Source organism: Chanos chanos, chromosome 5 (genome assembly GCF_902362185.1).
Source record: "Chanos chanos chromosome 5, fChaCha1.1, whole genome shotgun sequence".
NCBI lineage: Eukaryota > Metazoa > Chordata > Actinopteri > Gonorynchiformes > Chanidae > Chanos > Chanos chanos.
The window spans coordinates 23,349,686-23,377,372 of NC_044499.1; the positions used below are offsets into that span (position 1 = coordinate 23,349,686).

General features: G+C 40.0%; 1 protein-coding gene across 1 annotated transcript in view; it reads left to right on the forward strand.

The window, feature by feature from the left end:
• The first annotated feature begins 5,864 nt into the window (after positions 1 to 5,864).
• pth1r (parathyroid hormone 1 receptor) overlaps positions 5,865 to 27,687 on the forward strand; it is a 53,176-nt gene continuing 31,353 nt past the window's right edge. The window contains exon 1 of the mRNA XM_030774789.1: positions 5,865 to 5,939. Within this exon, the coding sequence (XP_030630649.1) occupies positions 5,865 to 5,939 (75 nt within the window). The remainder of the gene's footprint in view (positions 5,940 to 27,687) is intronic.

A 27,687-nucleotide genomic window follows, 5' to 3' on the forward strand; every position in this document is an offset into this window, starting at 1 on the left:
TGTCTTTTTTTTATGTACTTTCCATGATGTGACACGGGGGGAAGTGACATAAAAAAAACCATGACACCAAAGGTCGAAACACAGAGATTCAGCAGGGATGAAAAATGAATAAATGTAAGAGAATGATTTAGGCTGTTGTTGGACACAGTGGTTGGATCGTCATGCTCTGCTCTAACAGTCTAATGCCCTGTCATTAGTCTCTGGAGTGGCTCTAGACACAAAGGTACCCAGCGTAGAGCAATGACAAGAAGAGGCTGTTTTTGTTTTACTGTTTGTTTTGTTTCTCTTTCTCCTCTCTTCATGCCTATCAGTTAGTACCTGGGGGGTGTGGTTGGTTGTCACTGAGGTGGCTTTAATTCTGTTGGTAATGCTGTGTGTGGTGATTGCGTGACACTGGGGAAATTAGAGTGATGTGTTGTCAATAGCTGACGCTGCCATCATTTATCTCACAAAAATACTCCTCAGTGGTAAATGATGATTGAAAACGTGTGTGTGTGTGTGTGTGTATATGTATGTTTATGTGTGTATTTATGTGTGTGCATGCATGTGTGAGTGTATTTTTGTGTTTGTGTGTGCGTGTGTGTGTGTGTGCGCGCGCGCCTGTGAGTAAGCATGTGTGTTTGTGTGTGTGCATATGTGTGTGCCTGTGTATGTCTGTGTGTCTTGGAGAACACAGCCATCCCTAGTGACTGTGTTGAGCAGATAAAGAGTCAATCAGTGCTGTACACGGCCTCTGAAGAAGTGACATTTGAAATGTGTCATTAAGTTCTGTCATTATGTCTATGTCAATTAGATTGCTTTTTAAAAGGATTACTGCCTTTCTGTGTGTGTGTGTGTGCGTGTGTGTGTGTGTGTGTGTGTGTGTGTGTGTGGAGGGGGCATGCATAAAAACATTATAAAGTATTGCAGAATATCATAAAATACTAAACCATTTTATGAGTCTGAAGATGATCCTCATACTCTCCTAAATTTGTTGTTTGTATAAAGCCATCAATCATCTAAACATTTTCCCAGTACCACAGCACACGCCCATTCCAACATACCGTGTATTTCATTTCAAATTCCTGTTTGTTTAAAATTTACATGTAATCTTTACTGCACTCTTCAGTACTGGACTCTTAACATTCTCTTACAAAAAAATATGAACCCCTGATGTGCTGCTGGAATAAGTATATGTTCTAGAACTGAATAAATGACATCATGCCAGGGCATTGTGGGGGGAAAAAAAACCCCAGATAAATATTTAAATGTTCTGAAAATCGTGGCAATAGCCACTTGTGCAGGAATCGATTCTTGACAGAATGAGAATTATATTTAGATAGACAAAAAGGACTGTCAAGAGGTTTATTTTCTTCAATTTCAAGTAATCAAAAGTGCTCAAAACCAAAGAACTACCCTGACGTTAAGAGACAAAATGGCTCGGCAAACGGATTGCTCCCATCCACTTATTGTCATTTGTCTTTCATTTTAAGGCCAAGCACAAAATGTGCATGGACATCATGTACTGTTAAATAAATGAAAAATAAATCATTCAACAATGAACTATGCTGCTTGAGTCAGAATCAATTCAACTCGGCCACAAGAACTCTGATTCGTCAACAACGGAACAAAGGCCATCATCACGAACAGCAAGACTAACAAAATAACTCCTTAACATTCATAACTCTGTTGAACTTTCAATCAACCACCACATTTAGAAATCATCTTGACCATACAATAGGCACTGATTCCTTTACTGGACTCTTCTCCAATCTGTTTCTCTTTTTGACACAAACCACAAGTTTTTCTCCTCAAAGGACGAACTTGATCAATCAACATCTGTTTTTATACTTTTGGGACCTTATTGGAAGCTCAAAATAAAATTCTGCTTTGTGAACATCATACCCCACAATCTAAAACAATGGGCATATCGTACAAACAAAGGGAAAACATTTATTAGTGATGAAAAGAACTATGAGGAAAGTTTTCCTCTGTTAGTAGTATGGACAGCTGCCAGTTCATTGCTAAATTAACACAAACACAAAAGCATTCAGTACCACAGTGCTGTGTCAACCATGCTGGCTCCACCATGGATCAGTTTTTGTTTTGTAATGGTTGTTTACGAAATACCCTTGACGTGTAATGGTTTGATGTCCCTGCCAGTCTGCTGACTGTACCTGTGCACTGCATCATATTTGTCAGTTATATTAGCTTTATCAGCTACGGTCACCTCGGTCACAGCATCTTCTCCACCAAATCGAACTCATACCCGCTCGAACGTAGTAGTGGGTACATGCTACCAGATTCAGTCCTATGTCTGTGACAGAGCCCCCATCACTGTGGAGGGGATGCCCCAGTGAAGCACCTCCTCCTCTGGCAAGGTACCCTCCTCTGCAATCAAATCTTCATCCGGCTGGTCATGCCTATTAAAGTGTGCTAAAGAAATTCTTTTTTTCTATCAGAATTGCTTATTGACAGGCCAAGGAACATATTACAGAAAGGCCATTTTTTTGAGTAAGTTGTTTCGTAGAGATTATGCTCGTATCTTTATGATTTGAGCGTGTGCTGGTACTGTTTATTTCTATCAGTGAAATACAAATGCTTGCAGACTGGGGTTACAGACATGTTTTATGCAGGGTTTGAAACTGTGACGCAGGACCGAACTCTTGTATGCTCAACAAATTCGCCTGCTCATGATACTTCTCTTATAAGGGGATTCAGCTCCTTTTTAACATTTCAAAGAAGAATATTTTCCCAGTTGCCTTAAGTGTAAAGGAAACCAAACTCAGTACATACACGAAGAGCCTCAATAAAAGAACACCCTGTATATTTAAGTGGATTTGTGCTATGGGTAGTGCTACAGCAGCCATGCAAAAATAAATATTTTGACAAGCCCCATCCATTCCATTCAATTTGGATTAAATGGACTAAAATGGACTTCTCCTGCACAGTGGTGTTCACTGTTCCCTGTTGGTGGATCAGATAATGTTTTAGCATACTGAGAACAGATCAATAATGAATAAGCAGTCATCAAAGACATTAGTGTACATGTTAAGGGATATATATATATATATATATATATATATATATATATATATATATATATATATATATATGTATGTGTGTGTGTGTGTGTGTGTGTGTGTGTGTGTGTGTGTGTATGTATACATATATATATATAAACAAAACCAACCAAAGAAAAACCAAATAGAAATGTAAAAACTGATGTCTGTGTGGATTTTGTTTCTAGATTGTGTAAGTACATTTTGTCAGGTGACATTTTTACACCCATGCTCTAAATGTAAACCATTTGATTTAGCCCACTTAATATCTATCTATCTATCTATCTATCTATCTATCTATCTATCTATCTATCTATCTATCTATCTATCTATCTATCTATCTATCTATTCTTGTTTATATGAAGAGGTGTGTGTGTCCATGCATACATGACTCTGTGTGTGTGTTTGTATGTGTGTGTTTGCGTGAGAGAGAGAGAGAGAGAGAGAGAGAGAGAGAATCTCTATGGAATCTTTGACACCCCACATTATTTCTTTTGTGTGTAATTAGGTTGTGTGTAGTTAGGTTGTGTGTGGTTAGAAAAAATCAGATGTTGTTGTTTTGAGAGAGGGCCTATGGTGTGGAGTGGCTTTAGTTCAGTTAGCAATTTCCCCTACTCTCCCTCTCCCTACAACAAACATAGCCTTTTAACTTTTTGGTATCTTCCAATTCTCTTGATTTCTCTGTCCACATGATTTATTACAGTCATCAAGTAGTTCTGATGTCATCTCAAAACTTGGTTTCCCATCTTCCCATTTCAGCTCCATCATTATATTTAGAATAAGCAATTTTGTGGTGTTCAAAAAGCACCACTCAAACATCCCTGTGACAGTATAATATTACTGAGAAATTGCATCCACAGGATAAAATGCTCGCCAAGAAGCCATTGTTGCCGGCCACGGAGTTTTGGGGTAAAACTGTGACGTATAGTTTTCTGACCATCCTAAAAATGAAGTTGCCTGGTTTGCATCAGAGTTTTTGTTGCATTTGTATTTTACAGAAGACTTTGTGGTCACACCAAATAGGCTATTTATTCGTAATTAAATTTAGTAGCCTAAATGGATTTAAAAAATCATTATTACGTGGCAAATCTAGAAGTGAGAAAACTGCAGTGGCTCAAAAACACGTCGGATCTGAAGTATGAGTCGATATATGCGCAGTTTCACATATGTTTGATTTAGGTTCATTTTTAATGTACTCTAGTTTTTAAGGAGAGGCCGTGTCTTCAGCAAATTTCCTGACAGTGTTGCAAACTGATTTGCATACGTGTGGAAAGTGCAGAGTTTTTTTTTTCACTTGAAAACTTAATGAAAAAGGGCAAAAATATTAATCAAAGACGAACAAACTGCTTATTGAGACAGCAGTTTGAAGATTTAAATTGGAACTGCAGTAATAAAATAGGTAATGTAATGAATAAAAAGCTAATGTGTTGAAAAACGAATGCAAACGTAAATCTGAGTCCAGATGTTCCACTTTTTTTTTATAATTTTATTGGCAGGAGAGTGTCAACGCGGACCGCTAATAAACGTACGGATTTCCAACACAAGGCAAGCTCTGAATGCGCATTTTGTGCGAAAAGGGGTGGGAAAATGCGCCGTCTGAGTCGTGATTTAATCAAACTCCAAGCCAATCAAAATCTCTCACGCTTCTCGCAAATACATGCCCCTTTTCAACTGGCCACCTCAAGGTATTTCACTCAGTGGTAGTTTAGCGGCTAGCGACATGCAATGTCTGGAGACGTTTTCATGAGAAGACCACGAAACTTTCAACATTAGTTTAAATCGAAATTGTAACTTTAATTTTTAAACGATGGTGACCCGACGTTAGTCGTACAGCACACGTAGGGTTATTAGTGTTTCTCAAATTACAGCAGAAGTGTGATTCATTGCCTCTAAAAAAGCTGACGGTTATCCACGTCTGCCTACCTACGCTGAGTATGTTTACGGGGTCGATACATCAATCCACGAGGTGATGCTTCCGATTTATTCCCTAGGATTACACCGTTAAAGAAATTTACTATGTCTCTTACGATGCATGTGCACTTCTTTTAGTTTACATGGACAACGTAGTCTAGGTCTTTGAATGGATTTAAATTCTCAAGTGTGTCGTTACCCGCTATCTTAGGTATTAAAGTGTAAATGGTCGCGTTTGAATCAAGCCTCAATGCTTGTGTACGTGTAATCACCCAAGCCTTAATGAACACCCAAAAGGACAAAAGTAGAATTGTAGTCTACGACTGTAGCCTACATGTCGTTCCATATGTCTGCTTTTTAAATTCAGTTTAACTGAGGCTGTGCCGTTTGATCTTTGTTGAAAGAGAAAATTGGGGGTTTGAGTGTAGGAGACGCAGCTTTATAGTGTCGTTTTTTTTTTTTAACTTTGGCAGAGGGGAAATTTAAAGACCTAAAAATAAAGCCCTTGGTTTTCTCTCCACTAAGAATCATTTCAACTTCCTACCGCAGAACTAGAGTGACATAAATAGTTCTGACATGTGGATGTAATTTCAGAAAAAAAGCAGACAGATGCCGCGAAATAAAGAGCAAGACTGACTGACTGACTGAGAGTGAGAGAGAGAGAGAGCGCGCTGTGTGAGGACCGTAGTCTAAACGTTTAAGATAGGGAGGAGAGCCAAAAGATTACATTTATGATTTGTACAAGCCACTATCAGCGATGCAGTGGGAGGGCAGAAAGATGGAATATGACGGCCTCTGAGGCAATGCTTAAGTAGATGAATGCAGCAGTGAAATCCACTTTAAAGCGACCGTCAATTTGTGTAAAGTTTCTTTCTTAACCAAGTCTTGAGGTTCCGGAAAGCTCACGTAGGGATGGGACCCACGCTGATGTTCCACAGTCTGGGTATTCTCCTCTGTGGCTCCGTGCTCACTTTTGTCTACGGACGGGTAAGTCGTTTCCTTTTTTTCCTTTTTTTAATTTTGACTTCTTCACTGCTTGATAGTTCCTTTTGCTTTTCCCCGTTGAGATCATGATTGCTCCTAGTTCGGAATGTATGATATCTTAACGGAACTTTTCTTATATTATATCGCGTTCGTTATTTTGCAATCGGCTTCTTATATATTATAGGAATGTTACGACTTAATGACATTTCCTTGACACTACAAAACTTTTCGAGATGAGCTGAAATTAACACTATAATTTGCACTCAAGATGCCTGTAAGAACTTTTTCATCTGTTCTTCATTCTTTTCCGTGTCAGATCACTCAGTATACAGGAGGTCTTGTGAACTTTGCTGCGTATTGCTGTATCATACAGTATGCCTTTTAAATATGTGAGAACGCTGAAGTTAAAAAAAAAGTTTCCAAATTGAACCACCAGCCTGGGCTGGGGACTAAGACACCCTGTCAAGTGAGCTAAAGGCCTGAATGTGGAGCCAAGTCACCTGCTATTTTTTGGGTGGCTTGGGTAGAGAGAGGTATACCTGCAGCTACACTCATCCCACCAAACCTCAGTCACAATCCAGTTCAGAGTTAAACCACTGATCTCAGGGTAGAGAGTGTTCCATGTTTCCAGCTGAGCTGAAATCTCGAACCAGTAGCCCAGCTACCAGTGCATCATTTGGGACTTGGAGAGAGAGCAAGAGATAGAGGTTTACCTGCCGCACTAGCCTTGACTGACAGTCCTTTGGTACCATAGCATGACTGAATTGAAGCTTAGCATCTATTCATTTGTGACAGTCATGTAATCATGTGACTAGTATCTTTCTTCCTCGACGTTGGACCGGAGAACAGTTGTTGGCTGACTCAATGGTCTTGGGAGTAGAGGCAGCCCTTGAGCCTTTAAAAGCGCATTGTCCCTTCAGTGCGGCATTATTTGTCACACGCTGTGGTAGTCCTGTGTTTGTTGGCTCAATGCTTTGCTCATTCAACAGGCAGTGTGCCTTAATGGCTAAGCCAGCCAGGGAATGCTTAGCCATGTGAAGGCTCCATGGATGGTAATCAGGCGAGACTTTTGAATCTGAGAGAGGTTCTCGACCAAGACAGAATTTTAGTTGTATTCTAGCACTCTGTGTGTGCATGCATTCATGTGTGTCAATGCGTCTTTTCTCCGACTTGCAGTGGGTCTTTGTTTCTTTGTACGTGTTTATAATAAAAAGTGACGGGATTTTGATGTTAATGTGAGGTAGAAAACACGCATGCACATATGGGCTTCATGAAAATAAAGCATTTAATCTGTGTATTTTCACAAGCAGAACAAATGTACCCAGGAGCTGCAGCCCCAGTGAAATTTGGTGAGAGGGGGAAAAATCAATTAAAAGAAGGCATTCTTGCATTTAAGTCTGGAAGTAATATGCGGAGGAACTGGGGTCTTCTAAATGATTTTGATAAGGCAAGCATATGGTAACAGACTCTGCCTCAGTAAATGACATGTGTGATGTTTGGTCTTAAAAAATGTGCACTCCAAGGAAATCTCACACAGGTCATGCAGAAACGCCAGTGAGGCACGACCAATAATAGTAATTAAAAAAAGATGTTCAAAACAGTTCAAAACAATGCCGCGTCAATGTCTGTTATGTGTTTTGTTTTGTTTTTTGTTTGTTTGTTTGTTACGTTTAGGTTTTGGAGATTCATGCAAAGCTATTTGGTTAATTACCACGAGCGGCAACGCAGTTATAGAAAAAGACAGTCACATGAGTTGACATAGCTGTGTAATGAGTGGAGTTTACTGAGGCTAGAGAATGCCATGGGCTAATTTGTCTAGCCTTGTGTATGAAAATCTCGTGTAGCTTCAGCCCACACACACACACACTAACACAGACACAGACACAACAGCTTGTCTACTGGATTTTTTTGAAAGCCTTTATCTTTCAGTCTAACATAGTCTAGCTTTAATTCACTTCTCTGCCTTCTTTGGGTGAATGAGACCACAAAAGGACAGCAGGGGCAGGTCGCCATGAGAACCAATTGCACAGACCTGCATGCGAGAGGTTCCTGCCCACACAGATATTAAAAGACAGTGCACTGATTTCTCTGTGGCCCAAACTCCGGTGGAGAGAATGTTCTAGAACACAGGGCTCTGCTCCCCCCCTTGCCATTTGACCTCAGGTTCTGTGTGTGTGCTGATGGGTCTCTACACAGGGCCTCAGAACCTCTCACCTGCAGCTTAGCCCTCTCTCACAAGTGTCTCTGTTTCACTGTATTGCTTGATTTGCTTCCAGGGTGGGCTGAGAACACGATAACAAGACATGGCCTATGTGTTGAGTCATAATATATGTGTGCCCAAAAGCTGACGTCATACGTCATGCCTCTGGGCTCATGTGGCGCAACCTGTGCCCCTCTGCACCATGTCTTTGCTCACTTCACACACCTTGGTGCTCTTTTGAAGTGAATGAGAATTGTATTGATGCATGAAAATAGTGGTATGATAATCGTGTGAAGTGTGCAGCAGGATGTGAATGTTATAGATGTACCATCTTGTGTTTTTTCTTTTTCTTTTCTTTTCTTTTCTTTTTTTTTTTTTAGTCCTTTACCAGTAGGATTTTTTGGTGTATATGCGATGAAAGGTAAACGATATTCTTGTTTTGCTCAATCAAGTCATCAAATATATGACTCAAGCTCACTCTCTCATCTCTTCAGTGCAGCTGTCTGCTGCGTAGGTTTGGTAAGATGTAGTACTAGTTGTTCATATATGGTTGTAAAGTACATTTTGCCTGTGTGTGTGTGTCTGCACAGGGTGTTTGAGGTGGGAGCAGGCTACTTGCATGGTGTTCCTGTTTCACTATCTCTCTTTGATCTGGGGTCAGTAAGTGTGTGAATGATTATGAAGATCACATCAGTGATCCCGGAGATCAGAGTGAAGTCACTGACTGGGAACAGACACGATCTGACAAGATATAAACATTCTTCCTGCTCTTTTCGCCATGTTCCCTTCAGAAACCCTTTTACTTTGTGTAATACTTTTAGGGAAATGTTTCCACCTCTCAGTAAAGGCAATAACTTGACAAAGCATTACACCTTTTTATGTGTGGAAATATCTTTTGTTAATATAACAATCACGTTACTCAGTGTTGTGCGCCGTACCACAATGCAAAACACAAAACAATGGCCCAGAAACGGTAAGATGCTGACACCAGTCGTTTTCGGACAGCTTTGATACCCGATCCTTCACTTTTTAACAGTGTGAGGGATTTTGAAGTGATGTTCCTAGCTACAGTAATGTGTTTATATTATAATGACAAACTTCTGTGTTCACTTTCATAGTTTACAGAGTGGAACCAGGGTGCTTTTAGCTTTCTCCTCGTCAGTGTTTCATCAAGTCATATTCTTTCACAATCAAAATTTGATATTTCATTAAACAAACACTGTTTCTATATTTTTATATACACTTTGTTTGTCTCATAGCAATAAAAAGAAAATATACAGGAGTAGGAAATGGTTGTTTATATATATATATTTATATATATATATTTATATATTATATATATAATTTTTTTTTGTATAATCACAAAATGTAAGATTTTAGGAGCAGGGTTTGTATGTCAATATAGATGAGAGAAAAACATCTGTACCGTTTATATCAATGTCTATAAAAATAACATTTCTCTACTTGTCTGGTTAGGTAGGGAAAATGATGCTCTGAGAGCATGTTGATTAATGTGTACCAACGTGCTGGATCCATGCCATTGTGGTGTTGATAAACAGCAGGGATTACTGAGACCAGCGGATTGTAAAAGCCTTCTCCAGTGTTTTTGAATTTGTATGGCCACCACCCTGGCTATCAGTCTCCATCACTCAGAGACAAACGCAGGGCCGGTGATGGAGTTCTCTGAGGAGGATGTCCTGTAAAGCAGATCAGCCAATCTTCACACAGTAAGGACAGCTAATGGTACTGCTCAGAATACATCAACCCCCCCCCCATACTGGCAATAATTCACCAGCTGCTCCTCCTAGATGAAAAGTAAATATTTGGGATTGGAGCAAGCTACCAAATATTTATGTATAAAATATGGTATCTTTTTTTGTTTTGTTTTTTTGGCGAGAGGCAGAATATTGACAGAAAGCTCCTGTCAGTCTACCACTTGACCACATTTCTCCTGGGCTTTTGGCCGACTTGGCGAGAATCTGCTCTGATTGGCCCTTGTGTTTTGTGTGTCTGCTGTGGAAAAGGTGAAATTGTCATGATTGCAATCAAGACTTTCCAATTCAGGGTTCATAACCTCGTTTGGCACTTGAACAGGAAATTAAAGGGGGGGGCAGCACTGGTGACAGTGTCAGCTGAATGGGTAAGGTCCCTCTTCACGCTGGAGGTTCTAAATGTTCTCTAACCAGGTCTGTGCTATGGACCAGCACAGTTCCACACACGATTGTAGACCGTCAGTCAGCCACCCTGTCCCTTCCAGCTCGGCTGGAACGTAAGCAGTTGTGTGCCGTAATGGGCTTTCTCCCTTTTTTTGAGTGTGATTTGGGTCTGTCATGAGAGCTGTTGTATTGAAAGAAACGCTAAGAGTGAACTGCAACCATTCACTCCTGTAGTTGTGAAGAGCATGGCTCAAGAATGTGGGTTAAAATAATTTTAAATTTGCCTCCTAACGTAATGGAATGGTGCCACATTTGCCTTCACTGGCTACATAAAGGTCAGTGGCACTGTCAGTCTCTGTGGAGACTTGATTTGATTGACATTTCTTGAGATTAGCCTGAGCATTCCTCTCTGGAATGACTGAGATATCTCCAGAACGACGAGGAATATTTTTATGCAGCCCTGTCGAGTTTCAGATGCTGATAAATGCTTCTTTTACTCTTGGCAAATCATTGTGAAGATTCTTTTGTTACCAAAAATGTTTGGCAGTAATTAACAAGTTGGAAACAAACGCTAACCCCCACCCCCACCCCCACCCCCAAAATAAAACCTCATAGCAACTTCTCATGATCTGAGAGCCGAGTCTCCATAAGCAAACAAGAAGAAGAAAACAACAACAACAAAAGAAATATTCTGGAAGGGTGAGTGACGTGTCTTCTTGCAGGGACATCGCAGATAGTTGGAGAGGTCTTCCAAGCTGGCGGGTCATGTGTGAGCTGAAATTGTCCAACCCCCCGCCTCCTAACGGAGCCCATCAGCATCGGAGGCCTCAGTCTAACTAGCGTGGTAAAGCTACACCATGCTAGTGTTTTACTCAGGAAAACTCTGTTTACTTGACTTGCCTTGACCTTTTGGGGTAGTTTTCTTTTTCCTCAGCCCCCCCCCTCAAAGAATGTGGGAGTGTGAGTAAGTCAATGCCACTTTTACAGCAGGGCTAAATAAGTGATATGAAAAACGCAGACATTTGAACTGAGGGGCATTTAGCCTGTCAGATGCTGAATGGGTTAGCCTGACATAAGGAGCAATAAGTTAAGCTATTTTGAATTTGGTTTTGTTTGTTTGGTTTAAAACGGGTCTCTATCAAGTATCTGAAGTAAATGTTGCTGTTAGTGTCTGCTTGAGAAAAGTACTCAACTGCTTACTCTTACTGAAGTGAAAATGAGATATTTTGAGAGGTTTAGTGTTTTGGATAGACAACATAAAACACAAACTAGTCAATGAAACCCAATCGCTACCTGGGGCATGTTTTTATTTATTTATTTCAACATTTTATAGTAAAGTTGATTATCTCCCATCCCTAGTTTTTAGCCTGGTCTGTTGGAGATCCTACATTTTCTGAGGTTTTGTGTTATAACATGTAACTTGGTGTAATAACCGCTGTCAGGTTCATTACTATTAACTGGGGAAACCCAGAGAATCTGCTGCCGTTCATCTCATTAATTGTAGTGTTTTAACAAGCTCATCTTTGCTGCACATAAGGCTTCCATAATCTTGTGCTGTTTTGGTTGTTCTAGGATAGGCCTATTCATCTGGTGGTCTACAGGCCAAATTAGGCTCAAGAACAACCACCAATGGCCTTAAAATCTGAAAATCAAATTCAACTGAAACCAAATCATATAACAGTTGGTTCCAGTCGGGTAATTTGAGTGGACAAGAGACATTCCGTGAGTGTTGCTTTACACAGTGTAACAGCACTATTGCCATAGATATGTGACACACTGTAAACATTTTGCTAGCCACACAAAGCTGATAGCTTGCAACACTTGCAACAAGGACCCAGCAAATAAAACATGTCTTTGAAGATGAAAAACCATGATTTTAACTCTGCTTGGAGTAACAAGTACTTGATTAATTTCCCATCTCCAAATGCTAAATAAGTGTAAATATGTGTAAAGCTGAAATGGTTTTTAAAAAATGTGAACATGTAAATATAAATTGGCTGCCAGAACTTCCTGGCCCACCCATGGACACGGCCCGGTTTTGTCTGGCTCATTTGAATTAGTAATTGAGCAGGCCTGTTCTGAAAGGTTAGTACAATGCTTACAGAGTCTACCAAAGATTCCACAAAGTATCTGGGGAAAAAAAGCTAAAACAAAGTCTACTCTGACTTTTTGTTGAATGGGTGCCTGGGTGCTATCACGAGTTAGGGTGAAAATCTTCAGTGCACACTCCAGCCCTTATCTGTCAATCAACCAGTCCTCATGAATATTCATAAGACTCCTAGTACTCCCACTTCAGTCTTATTTTAGATAGAACACATTCAAAAATAGATTAAAAATTGATATGGATTAGCTATTGAGGTATGACCCCCCCCCTCTCCTAATCTGAAGTCTGTAGAGAACTACTTTTGAAATGTTTCATTTCAGCGCACTTTTGTACTTCGGAGCTCTCATTTAATAGTTTATAAGATGTGAATTGTGTCAGGCAAAAATTTAGTGAAAACATGCGGTTTCTCTTTCACGCTCATCTACACACCCCCACACAGAGGCATTATGCTTGCGCTCTCTCTTTTTCACTCTCTATCACACACACACACACACACACACACGCGCACACATCAATTTTTCAACTTCCCAAAATCAAATTGTCCTGATTAGTCAGAGGGATCAGCTTTTTAATGGACAGTCGAAAGACTTGGCGTCTTCTGAAATTTGGATTTGATAAGAATATTTGGAATATTCTTATCTTTCATTGCATTGCTTTTCCAATTTCAGGCAAAGCTTTGAAAATTGTCTGCAGTCTGCAAATAGTTGACAGGTTTGGAAGTGATATCCACAGGAGCATTCTGTGTGAAGGATAATGATCTCTGAAAAGGGAGGGAAGCCACGTCACAACACCTTTACAAAACCTTCAGAGAATTCACGCCATCTTTTTGCACCTTCTCCACCCACTGCAGTGAAATGATTTCCTTCCTCTGTCTTACACTAAGGTGTTTTTTTTTTTTTAAACAGTGTTTCTGCGGTGAATGTTCACAGATTAGGGCATGAACTTCATTTTTCCTTGTCTTTGAATTAAGTACTTAAACAATTGTCTATCATGAAAAAATATTTAAAGAATTCTTAGGTTTTGAAACTTCATATGACAGTGAGTTAGGCTTCTGGATGCGTATGCATCTGTATACTAATCAAAAGGCTGTTGTTTACATTAATCCAAAAAGGGAAAAAAAAAGTGGTGCATAGTTGTGATAACCTGGTCTGAATCAAGCCCCCCCCGATCTTCTGCAGTGTATGTCTTTCGTCCGTGGCTTGCCAGTCGTTCTTCTCCGGGCCCCAGAATTCCAAGCCGGCTCTGCATTCCTTAAATCCCTAGTCGACTGACTGGCGCTGACATGTGAAAATTCTCTGTCGATTCTACTGTAGCTTCTCCTCTCTTTTACAATCTCACCCCCTCTTTTACCCTTCGTGTTCTCTCAGGACCTGATTACAGAGGTGTGGGACTATTTGAAAAGAGTGCCTTTTTTTCTTTTCTTTCTCCTCCCGATCCTGATGTCCTCCATTCGGAAAGCGTTTGGGCCTGTGGGACCGGGGTAGTTTTGGGATGGGCTCTGGGGAGATGTGGCCTCCGAGCCGGGCAGCACCAGGATTTTGGCAGGGGTAGATCTTTCGGGCCGTGAGGAGGGAGCATGTCTTTAAAAAGGATCTTTATTAGACTCATTGCAAACCTCTGGGGCTTCAGGAGTTTGTAAGTATGCCGTCCAACAGCTCCGGATTTTCCAGCCGTGAAGCGAGAAAACCCTGCCGTTTTCTCACACATGGGGCCCAAATATCCGACCAAATCCAGTGTGCACAGAGTGAGAGAGTGATGGTGCCCTGGTGCAGCTAAGTGACTCAGGGAGTCGGTATCATCGCAGAGAAACAGCTGCACTTCGACCTTTCCCCTTAAACCTGGGTTGACGTTGAAAGCAGACCTATGCAGTAATGACACCAAGCTGCTTTTTATGCTATTATATTGTGTCCGCTGCTGGGGGTGGGGTTGGGGGTTGGGGGGTGGGGGGGGGGGGGGTAGCTTCTTAACTGAACCTACAGATCACTCTGCTAAAAGTAAAGCTAGAAGGCACTTAGGAATGTGTAACTATGTGTCAGTGACAAAATACCAGGATTCTGCAGGGGGATGTGGGTTGGGTTGCACTCCAACAATTAATTATGTGGGCAGACACCCCCCTCGAAGCTGCCCTGTTCTGATGCGAACGAGCCCAGAGTGGCTACTCTCTCTTGGCAGAGCGGGGAAGTGGAGACTGTCAGTTTTTTGAAGTGAGTGAGTCATTGACTGGAGGCTCTAAGCACGGTGACGTAGAGAGAGAGAGCGCGGACACTAGGCTTCATTTATCCAGCCACCTTGCACGCCCTCGTGCCCCTGCATTAATGCATGCAAAGGCCACATACTGGAAATGCATGCTATCGGCTACGATGGGCTTAGCATTGCTGACACCATGTTTGCCCATTGACGTTTAAACCTCTCTCTCTGTCTCTCTCTGTCTGCTTTTTCTCTGGGAGCCTCCAGCCCCAAAGATAAACACTGGCTTTAAAAGCTTGCAGCAGAGCAGTGGTGTCCAAGCTAGCCAGAGAGCCTGTGCTGAAAGTCCATTCAGTGGACATACACATAGGATACATACCAGCCACGGGGGGGGGGGGGGGGGGGGGGCTGAGATTTTGAAGTGGAATTTCATGCATGAGATGGTATTTTGTCTGAGCACAAGATCTCCATTAATTTGTTACTTGTTGTATTTGTGGATTTCAAGAGCTTACTGTTTTCTCAAGCTGTGTAACAATGCCCCTTATGTGTCCCTAATTAGTAGTGTATTGTGATTCATGCTGTCATTGTTTATGTAAATGTATACAGGTATTGTGTGGAAAGGGCGTGACCTTACGCTGCTGGGTGCTGCTCTCATTAAGGCATTTTTGACACTCATGTGATGACCAAGGTCAGTCCATCAGTCCCTTGTGTAGAGAACCTACTGTGTCGACAAATGTTTGTTACTCATTTGTTGATTCATTTTTGAAAGTCCCTCTCGGTGTCCTCCATCAATTTGATGTATTTTGAAACAAACACTAATTAGCTCTACATTGTTTTTTTTTTTTTGTTTGTGTATTTGCTTCCAAAATAAGTTTCTTTCTTTCTTTCTTTCTTTCATGGAGATTGTTTTACCAAAACACAGAGACAACTCAAAGTCTATTTTTGTCGTGGCCCAGTAGCGATGCCACAGGCAGATACAACATATGCAAATCAGTCATTCAAACAGAGGGGAAAAAAAAGACTACTCAATCTTCAGATGAGCACTGCATCATTTTGAAGCTTCACATGTTTGTTTGGTGTGAAATGGACTCAGTAGATGCATCCTAATGGCTTTGTTTTTGTTTTTTCTACTTAAATTCATTGTTGTCCTTTTGTGTAATTTCACATTCGTGTGCCTCTCACAGCCTTCTGTTATTGCCTTTTATTGACTGGTCAGTTAATGAGTGTCTCACAAACATTTGACAGAAACACAAAGGACACAACATAAGATAAAGGAAGAGCTGGCTTATACACTACTGTCCTCCCAAACAGTCAACCTTCAAATGTCCCATGTATTTAACTCCCCAAAAAAAAAGAAGTTACTCTTAAATGACTCAGTAATTTCAAATTTCTTTCTCTTTTCACTGTTCTTTTTTTTCTTTCACATATATATATATATATATATATATATATGTTTAAAAGTCTTTGTGGAGAGCACTTGTTCATTCGTCTTGACCTTCCCATCAAGGTTCGCTTACAATAGGTCCTTTAACAAGCTAATCAGAGCGGGGACGCGGGTTGGAACAGCACGAGACACCTTCTGGTAATTAAAGGAGCTCCTGATTATCTCCCTTTGGGACATTCTCCACTCATCTTCCTCACTCCCATCCTCCCCATCCTCCCACATCACAATCAGATTAAAAAAAAGGAAGAAAGAAAGAAAGAAGGCAGGACCAGAGCCGTAGCGCGGAAGGTCGTGCCCTTGACTAGGTTTTTGGAAGCTGTGTAACTGAGCTTTGTGCTCCTGTGTGGAGTGTTTTATTGAATTGTTTGACATTCCCTCAGAGACCTCTAAAAGAACGATATCTTCACTGCTTCTTCGCTGAGTGAAAGCTCCTTCGAAGTCACGGACAGCTCAGCGACAGCTGGGCAGACCCAGGACTGTTAATGCTGTGTAGTCTTTCTGAATATTAACGCAAGTAGAGAAGAGGAGGAGACACTTGGAGTATTCATCAGAGTTGCTGCAAAACATTCTCGTGCCGGTTTTTTGAATTCGTTTAAACTATTATTCCAGAAGATGGCTCCAAGGACAGGTCCAGTACAAAGGGAATTCACTGTGTTTAGAGAAATTGTTGTATAGACCACTAAGTCAGAGTTAGTGGAAAATGCTCCTCTGAGCAGGTTTTGTCTTGTGGTTGTATTCAATACAAAGAAACCATCCATTTTTGTGACATCCTGTCATTTTTCAGGTTTAGTGTAGATCTAGTCTTTTTTTTTTTAATCATGTTCTGAAGTGAAATTTATTGTTCTTCAGGGTCGATTATCAGTCATGATGCAAAACAGCCCAGTGCTATGGCTCTCTTAGCCATTTTGCTCTGTCTTGTTTTTTAACATAGCTGTAATTGTCAAATTCAGTTCCCAGAACATTTCACCATCAAAGCATCTGAGCCAGAACCTGAGTCAGAATTAGGTAGCATGCTGTCATCTTCTGTCAAGTTGTGATTATTTAGGCCATGCTGAAAATCTGTAAACACTGACAACAAAATTAAACACAAGGAGAGTCACTGAGTCCTAAATACAGCCAAACAGTAAGTCGTGTCATTAGAACACTAGAAGAAGCTTTTTTGTTATGAGGACAACACATAGCCCATTACCAAATGAAAACAGATATGCAAGACAACAAAAAGAGGATTTGTGGTTATAGCGTTACGATTATACTGCTGCATCATTACACCAGCATAATTTAGCCATCACCTTTTCATTACCAGTTGCCGTTTAATCTGGTTTGTGATATTATGACTACATAATTATTAACTTTCACTCTCAAATTATAAACCAGGCCGACATGGAAAGTAGCCTATTTATTTTAACATGCTGCAACGATCAGCCCTCACAATGAAAGTAAAACAACATCAGAAGTGTTGGAGAGGTAATAATTTATGCTGTTTAAGAATCATGCTGACTGTGGAATTCTCATGCAACCTTCACATAGAAAGAAAGAGAGAAAGAGAAATAGACGGATTATTGTAGATTAGGATTAAAGCATTAAACCTGTGTGGAGAGGGTATGGCTGAAGTCATCAGTGTTTATGTTTGTTTATCCTGTCTGTGAGAAATACCTGATACTCTCATGGGCATGTGAGTTTTCTGTAGGGGCTTCACTAGGGTGTTGCGTGACCATACGTGTGTCCCTGCTCTCACACTGGTGGGGAGGTAGAGGGGGGGTTTTAACAGCCAGGGCAGTGTAGAAAGGCTTGCCGGTAGATTTGATTTGCATTAGTGACCTGCTTCACTGTTGCCATTAAGAAGCTTTCAGCCTTTAGTGGAGATTCTTTGACCCGTGTGTCGCTGGTTGGGTTGCCCTCAACGGCACCGTTTGTCGGATCTGTTTAGCCTTGCCCTGACGTTCTCGGCCTTGAACCACACAATGACGTGACTGGGCCAGCAAGAGGTCAAGAATTTACATAATATCGACTGTGCTGGCGTCGTTTTGGCAGGCGTCCTCAGAGAGAGCGCTGGAGGTACTGCTGAGAGAAATGTGACTGCTAACGCTAGCGTCATTCGCCGTGTCGTTACCAGTCCCCACCGGACACATGCTGCCCAATCAATTAGCCTCTAACTCTCAGCACCACAACATGAGATGAGAGATGAGATGAATAGAGATTTCTGTCGCGAACACATTAACATATTGAGGAATTCAGCTCAGTTTTTTTTTTAGAGTAGACGAAATGGAGAAAATCACGAGCATGCTTTTATACCACAGTCATACAGGAGGAGCTAATGAGTTATCCGGTTTTTATTTAGATGGCATCGGTCAAATTTGGGCCTAGGACTTTGAGCTAAGCCAAGAGTCAATAAAAATGTAGTTACATTACCTCCAATAAATCGGATCTTTAATGTTAAGAATTATAGACTTGAAGACCATATAAAGTGTAGCAGTATTTTACACAGATATGGCACCTAGTGATGTTCCTAATTTGTTTCAGTGGCTCTGTGCTGCAGATTATGGAAAAGGTACAGTACAGAGAGCAGTTGTGATTTTTTGATCACAGTGAATGATCCCATGTCTGTGGTTACGCATCGTGACGTTTGGAAACAGCAGATTCTCTGACGCATTGGTGCTTCTATGAGTCATCACTAAAGGATTTTTTAATTGAATTTTTTTTTTTTCATTATCTGTTATCATAACGTCTGTATCTCTCTTTTGCGATGGCAGTACTTTGGTTTTTATGAGGGTCTGTCTGAAACTAGAACTATGATACTAGAAATATCTTTCTTTTGGAAAACCAGCATTTGTAAGTGAAGTGTTGGAAGCCAGTGCGTGTACTGGGCCATGAAATGCAACTTGACCACGACGTTTCCAGTTCAGATCCCCAGTGGCCAAGCCTCCGGGCCTCTCGTAATGCAGAGCCTTGCCAACCTCCTTTTGCCTTTGGAATAAACAGGAATAACGAATGATATTCTGAGATGTCTTGTGAATTGTTCGGCTAACCTGGACCACTCGGTCAGTGTGGACGGAAGTCATCTGGGTTCATCATTCATTTATGTTATTTATCGCAGAATTCATTTATAGAGCTTTCAGGCATTTGCCAACTCTTGCTTTAGATTTCTGAAACCCTTGAAGCTCTGTTTTTATCCAGGTGTTTTTAAAAAATGTATGAACCCATTAGAACTCACCTGCAGTCCACCCTGTTATCCATGGTGATTGTGGCATGGGGTTTTTGGGACAGGGTTGTCTGGTAGACTCATACTCTGTTACACTGAATGACCCAGATATGGTTGATTCAGAGGTACAGTGGAGCCATATGGAAATGCTTTAAGGAAATCATTGTTGCTGAATACTGACTGATCTGTGTAAGAATCAGGTTTTTTAGGTGAACTGGCAAGCAATGCTTGAGCAGTGTGTATTTCCTGTGTGTAAGAGCAGTCCACTTAAGTGTACATCTGTAAGCTACATGTCTGACTGGCCTCTGTCTTCCTCTGCGGCTGTGATGATGTCTGATGTATAGAGTGGTTGTGTGTGTGTGTGTGTGTGTGTATATATATATACACAGAGAGAGAGAGAGAGAGAGATGTGTTGTGTGTGTGTGTGTGTGTGCATATATATATATATATATATATATATATATATATATATATATATATATATATATATAATGAGGGGTTAAACAGGAAATATATAAATATAATTCCTGAATATATAAATGTAACTCTTAATATATAAAAGTTAGTTTGTACTCAGGCATATCACAATACAGTCGTTTTTCTTTTAAATAATTTCTCTTTTTTTTCTTGATAGGCTACTGAGTGAGCAAAAAAAGTTTTACATTAGCTTCAGTAAAGTATTACAGTACAATCAAAGATAATCAAGCAAAAATGTTAAATAATTTAAATTTGAATGAGGCAATAATTTGGACTTAATTAAGGGGTCCTTATTTTCTTGGTGTTAGGACCCTCTAAGTAGGGGAGCTAAATTTGACGGAGAATTTGCGAAGGGATGGCCTAAAGAGGTAGAGAAATAGTAAATAATCTCATAACAAGCGTTGGTTTCATAGAAACCCTTGCTGCAAAATGCGACAGGAGCGACAGAACACTGTGTGCTTATGGCTCAATGGCAAGTTCCAGCGGACACCAAACTACGGAGGAAGAAGTCTGCATGCTATTTCGCTGAGGTGGTTTGGAGAAGTGCATCAGGTTGTAAACAGGAGCAGGAAAACGTTCGCCTGGTTTAAAACCTCGGCGAAAGACTGTGCAGACATCTTCATCCCTAGTTTGGTGTACGCTTGAACTTGCCATTGAGCTATAAGAACACGGTTGGTTAAGAGATTATTTACTATTTCTCCAGCTGTTTGGGCCATCTTTTCACCAGTGCACTTTGGAATTTGGCTCCCCGACTTGAAAGATCCTGTAGCGTGTTCAAGTTCACCATGGTGTATAAAGTTATCAGATGTGCACAGTTTAGTTACGAGATGTACAGTTACATGGGGTTTATTTCACTATGATGACCAGCTAACTGTACACTATCCCGCTTATTACACGGCTACTTATTAAAGCAATCAATAATTTGACACACAATATTGATTTGAAAATGATTCTTTTGATTTAAAAATTATTTTATTACTTCCGCTAAAAAATAGTTCCATAGCAACGGTCTGTTATTCACAGCAGCAGTCTGCTATTCAGAAATAACAGACCGTAGAATGCCGTAACTGACCAATCAGAGTCAAGTATTCAACTAATAATGTATAGCGCGCCGGTCATTGTAGCGAAATAAACCCCGACACTAAGTGGGGAAAGTTAATTGTGTTTTGTAAGGCGTGGCTGTGGCCGAAAACAGCCGAAAATAAAGACAACGCGTTAAGTTCTAAATGACATCAGTGTGTCCTTTAATAGTGGCGAACGCTGCCGTCCTAATACCAAGAAAATAAGGACCCCTTAATTAAGTCCAAATTATTGCCTCATTCAAATTTAAATTATTTAACGTTTTTGCTTGATCATCTGTGATTGTACTGTAAAATTTTACTGCTGCTGATGTTAAACCTGTCTTGCTCACTCAGTAGCCTATCAAGAAGAAAAAAAATCAAAACAGAAAAACGACTGTCTTGTGATATGCCTGAGTATAAACTAACTTTATATATTCAGAGTTACTTATATATATATATTCAGAATTACATTTATACATTCGGAGATACATTTATACATGCAGACTGACATTTATATATTTGGGCTTATATTTATATATTCAGACTTACTTTTATATATTTCCTGTTTGGCCCCTCATTTTATATATATATATATATATATATATATATATATATATATATATATATATATATATATATATATATAAAGAAAGGAAGAATATATCGAAGAATAAAAATGGAAAGGCTTAATAAATCTAAATTTCATTTATTGCCCATAAAAGCAGTTTATTCTGAATGTAAGGAAGGAAAAAGAAAAAACCTCACTCAAAAATAATTCAGGGAAAATGCTGGTGGCAAGAGTGGACACTGCTGTAGATTGTCATGTTCAGCACTTACCATAAACAGCATCACAACATCAGAGAGATTTCTTCCTTTGTAGGAACGGAGATGTAACTAGTGTTAGCTTTTAGTTTGACCTTTGTGGTTTGACTAAATAAACTCAGGGAAAATCCATTCAGGACATGCATCTCCACAGCTCACTGTAAACTCTGAGAACTGTGCATGACAAACAAACTGTATAGGGGCAGCGCAGAATTTCAACGTTAGTTGAGTTTTCTTAAAGCACTTAAGTGCACTGAATTCTGTGAATCCCTAAAACACAACACAACTACTTGTTACTGAAAACCATTTGAACAGCTGTAATCTCCCACAGACTTACTGTCTCGTATCTTTTTACTTGGTCTTGAAGCCCTTTTAGTTCTTGATTTCCCTTGACACAGGTCTTCAAGGCGCGTGCGCACACACACACACACACACACACACACACACACACACACACAAAGGAGAGAGAGAGAGAGAGAAATCAGCCATTTTTTAGTACCTGTGTATTACCACTATGCATTTGGTGACTACATAAGGCTGGAGACAATAATGGACCTGCTAACATACTGAATTTTATGAGAGTTAACCTCACTGCATTGTTAATGCTTCTGTCAAAAGCCCAACATCTGTGTTATCTAAAAATAGAAAGCTCTCAAGAATATTTTGTATAAAAAAAAAAAAAAACGCTGGCTATATCTTTTAATCCTTAATCTAGATTTTCTTTTTGTCTGCCACATGATCATGCTTTGGATAATGAGTACAGTCATGCTATATTCTCTGATTGAATATTGATATGCATTAGGGATTTTCATGGGTGCCTCTCAACTCCACTTTGCCCCATCCCCACTCTCTTTTTTTCCCCCTCTGTCCATCTCTCTCTCTCTGTCTCTCTCTCTCTCTCTCTCTCTCTCTGTGTCAATCTCTCTCGCACACATGCACAAACCATCAGTCATGGATTTAATTGACATTTTTACAAACTACCCATTAGGATATTATTATGAAATTCCTTGTGTCCTCATGGTTGTTATGCAACTGTTTTCAGTTTTTTTAAGCTCTTGATGAAAATTAAAATGCAGCTTTGGCAGGACTCAGGATACAGGAAGATGGGACTGTCTTAGACTCAAAATTCCTTTATGTAATGCTTTTTTTTTTTTTTTAATACTCAATTTTCAATTAAAGGGAACAAAATGTTGGTAGAAGCCTTTTCTGGGGCCTGGTGGTATATGTGCTTACTAAAGCAACACACAATGTTTCCATACGAAACAGACTTCTCCTCCGCCGCCGTATCTGGCTAGGACAGGACTGTAATTAGGATCTGAATGGCGCTCTAAGTCAGAGTGTGGTTTTGCAAGCATTTCCAAGGGACAACCAGTCTTGTGGTTTGTGGTTTTTATCATCAAATGCAAATTGCACAGTTGAGGAGGAGTGGCACTGAGTCATGTTCTTCATGCGATCCAGGAGCCCCAGGCCAGCCTAAAAAACATTTGTGTGGCGCAGTATGTCAAAAGTAACATATTCATGCTTTTTCCAGATTGTGGACGCGCCACTGAAGAGAAGATTCAGCTGAACTTTGATTTACGAGATTCCTTCAGTCAGTCAGTTATTCAGTTATTCCGTCTCTCGCACTCACTCTTAAGATGAGAAAAAAAAGAGAGAGAGAAAGCTCTTGAGAGATTTTTTTGAAAACAAGCCAACAACAAGGAAGGAAATGTTGGGCTGGTGTAAAAAAGGGCAAATGACCAGAACATGTCAGGGGAAAAAAAAATACCTGCATTTCCATAATACAGTCCCTCTATAGTGTGAAGTGTAAATAGTATCTCTGTGTTATTTATTATTGATGTGCACAAATGTGATAGCTTCATTTTGGACCTTTTTTTCCGGCTGGAACCTCATTGGATTCAATGTCCAAGCTGTAGAGGCGTATTCTCTGAGGCCTCCTCAGGGATTCATGGGGTACAAAGAAGACACAGCACCTCAGGATCAGGAAGGTATCTGTGTCCTGCCTTAAAGTTGATTGATTAGGGTATCCCTGAGTAACCAATGAACTGCAATCATGGACTGCTTGCTGTTTTTGAAAAGCATTACATCTGTCTGAAATCACTTGTAGGTTTCGATCCTTTTGAAAAGTTCACTGACCTCCAGAAAAACACAAAGTAGCAAAACAAAAAGGTCTCATACTTGTTAGAGGGTTTTTTTGTTGTTGTTGTTTTTTGTTTTGTTTTGTTTTTTCCAGAGCTGTAGTCCTTCTTGACTGATGGCTTTGCCTTAAATTAATAGTCTCATTAATCTTATCCTGTGGTTTCTCAGGATGGCTCAAGTCCAGGATTTCTGACAGAGAGAGGGTGACCTCCACACTGGTCACTGGCTATGGGAAGGGGGAGTAAGCGATAGTAAAGAGATCAGATTGTACCACCGTGTATACACCATCAGAGTAAAGAGCCTGGGATAGAGAGAGTCTGCTGTGTTTGTGAGAGATGGTAAAAGATGGTACTGCTTTGGAGTGTAAGATGAATTTCATGTGGTTTTTTTTTTTTTTGTCATCTTTTTGGAAGTCTTGATGAGGAGTTAGTAGTATCAGTTGAATTTTAAATTGAATTCTAATCATCCTACAGAAGAGTCTGATGGGGGGTTTTCATTACAATTTTTTTTTTTTCGCTCAGGTGCTTCCGATTTCCAAAACTTGTTCCTCAAAACTGTATTTGAACAAAACACCCACAGACCTTTAAACAAAATTAAATAATAGAGCAGGCATGGATATCAAAACCAAAAGTCATTGAGCTAAATAATATATTGCTTAGCAGTAGCACCTGTGATTCACATCTCCATAAAAAACCTGAAAACACACTTAAGGTTTTTTTTGTTGTTGTTGTTGGTCCCCCCCCCCCCCCCCAATTATGCAAACAGTTCACTTTTACTATAGTCCATGGTCTTTATAGTGTTTTAAAATGGAACCTGACTGACTATATTTTGTTGTTTATTTGTAACACTAGAACATGCGACTTTGAGGGGGGAAGATGTCTAGCAGTTATATTTACAATAGCAGTTTCTTGCTTTACTACAAAGAGATGATGATGATATCTTTTACTGACACACATTGTACAGTGTATTTTGGAATGTAAGGCTGGTAGATCCTCTTCCACATCAACAGAAAAACAAATGTTCATGCAATCATGATTTCAGCTGACAACATTCACAAACTGTAGCTTATAATGGAGTGTGATGCACTACAGTAATTCTGTCCGTGGCTTCACTACAAATAACATAAATAAATAAGGACTCAAAGACAGTCTACACAGGGCTCCTCCACATTCACTTGTCTTAGGTTGACTTTTACTTTACCCCTCCTTTTGGCCTCTGTTTTATGTGACTGTTTTATGCTCCAATGGTGAGTCACTGTGGTCTCATTCACCCATGATAAAGTTTCGAGAGTTAAATGTAAAATTAAGCAATTTGAAATTACACATGTGAAGTTTTGGTTCTGAACAATTGGTTGCTTGAATTTTGCATTGTGAGTCACATATTTATAGCTTGGACCCCTTGTTTATTTCATGGAGTTTTCTCCGATAATATTGCACCTAAATGAGAGGTTTTTGTAAAATACTTTGCGAAAAAAAAAACAAACCTACCACCATTGCAGACTGAGTGGGAGCATCCAGAATGTGTGTAGTTCTAAGTAAATGGTTTATGGTTGTGAGAAAATGGCTAATGCATTTGATCATTTATAATTATAGGCAATTTGGAAAAAAAACTGTAAGACGGGACTTTTGTGGTCTGATCTCAAATACAGAATACAGGGCATAAAAAAACCCCTCCTGCTATATCAGGACGTGGTCTAGTTGACCACTGCCGCTTTGCACAAATTCAAACCATTGTGCTGGATAAAGCAAAAGAAGAGTGACCACAGTGAAGGTCGAAGCCTGTTGGAAAGCAAATATCTGCTTTAGCTTAGCATCATCGCATGTGACGGGAAGCGGAAACCACAAATCTCGGCACGAACAGAGCTTCTCAGAAAGGCTAGTTAACAAAATAATGACGGCTTAAGAAGCGGCAGATAGTTTAGAACTAGCCTGTCACCCTCAGGAGCACGCCTGTTTCTGTCAATACACAGGCTAACAAGGATAGCTTTTATTAATACGTTCACCTGGTCTTTTAAATACTATCATAAAGATACTGTTTTTTTTTTATTTTGCTACTGTTCAGTCTTTACTAAAAATGTAGTGACTGCTTGGTTTTAATAAGAGTTATTTTATCTGGTGTGTACAACAACACCTAATGGCTAAATACCTTTGACACGAAGGTTTCCAGTCATACCTCTCACTAACATCTCTCAGGAGCTACATTATTACATGGTAATAATATACTTCACTGCAAGCACACTTTAATGAGGGGAAAAAAATGTTAAGACCTCAAAATTACAGTCCAGAATGCGACGGATAATTTTAGCTGCCACCCTTTTTCTAGAATAGATCTCTGTACACTATTTCTTTTGTTTGTTAATTGTCTCCTCAGTCTTGTTTTGCTGTTTGTCTGTCTAGTTCGTCAGAAGGACCGCAGGTCAGGTGAACATGTGAGACCTCTGTTTCAGTTTAGTATTCATATAAGGTTGTTTTTGTTTCTGTTCCTGTTGTCATTTTGTTTTAGGACCCAGAGGGGCTGTTAACAGGTACGGAAGGAGTAACAGTAATGCACCATAACGTCACCAGTAAGAGGTGGTGCCAGAAACCAACCAAGGCTTATTTCATATGTTCACTGTTTTACGGATACACCAAAACAATAATGGAACAATTAATGAAACAATAATGGAACTATTGATGGACAAAAAGATGGTCTGTGCTAAAGAATGAGAAGGTGATCTTAATAAAATTGCCACTTGTGTTTGGAAAACATACCACTTCACAACCCGGCAAGAAAAACAACAGAATCAAATAAAAGTCTTCCATAAGGTTGCTGACTACACAAAACTAAAGGCTCTGTTAAAACAAAAACACACGGGCGGGCTGAATAAAAACAGCATCCAGACTCACATGTTTCAGGGCTAATTAACCTTACGGCAGATACTAATGTAAATTATGCCTATTTCCCACCTGCATTTAAAACTGAACGACCACAACGTAATCCATCATATCTCGCCACACAGCAAAATAAATAACAATTCCATAGGTGATTTGAAAGGTATCTGGGCAAACGCAGAGAAGTCTTTGGAAGAAGCCTCCTAACACACCAACAGGATTGGCGGAATCTCATCAGTTGGCGACGACGATGATGGATGGAAAGATTAAGGACAGGTTGAAAAGTGGAACGGCAAACACGGCATGCACATATACACAAACACGAGAGAAGAACATGAAACCAAATGAAAACTGACAGTACTTATTCAAAGGATGCCAAAACTAGATATGATTAAGGATAATGTAATCCAGACAAAACTCACATTATGTGCTATTAAGTATGCTTTACTCAGGTCTAAGATTGAAAGCATACAATTTTGCCAAAACTGCATTTGTAGAATGTTAACACTTTCTGATGTCCTGTTGTAAGAAACTTTACAGAGGCTTGCAAGCAGCCACTGGGCAAATTCGGATGCAGCTTTGGTGACTTGAGCCTAAATATTTCAAACTCAATATTATTTGAGGTTCTTCCTTGAGAACTGAAAAAAAAAGACTATCGTTGATTCTATTTCACCAATGTTTGAGTACAAACAGAAAAATGGTTCATTCAAACTGGGCTCAAAAACTGTAATGAGGCAAAAGCTGGTATATTAATACTGTGTGTGTGTTTTTTTTCTTATTTTCCCCCTGGCATTCTGCCAGAGAAGTCTTAACTGAAAGAATACTGTGTGTTTTTTCTTTTTTCTTTTTTTGAATGAAAATGTAAGCTTCTGTCCTGTGAGGCGTATGTTTGCCCTGGTGGCTGGGCGTACAGCCAGTGGCGAAGGAATACTTTTCAAAAATAATCGTGAGACACAGACTAATTACCCATGATCCTCCTCAGGGGGAAAGCTTTAATCCGTTTGTGCTTCACATTGCAACAGAAGAACGGAAGATAGAGAGAACTCTGGGTGTTCTCTGGCGAACGCTGTGTTTCTGTAAGCTTAATACAAC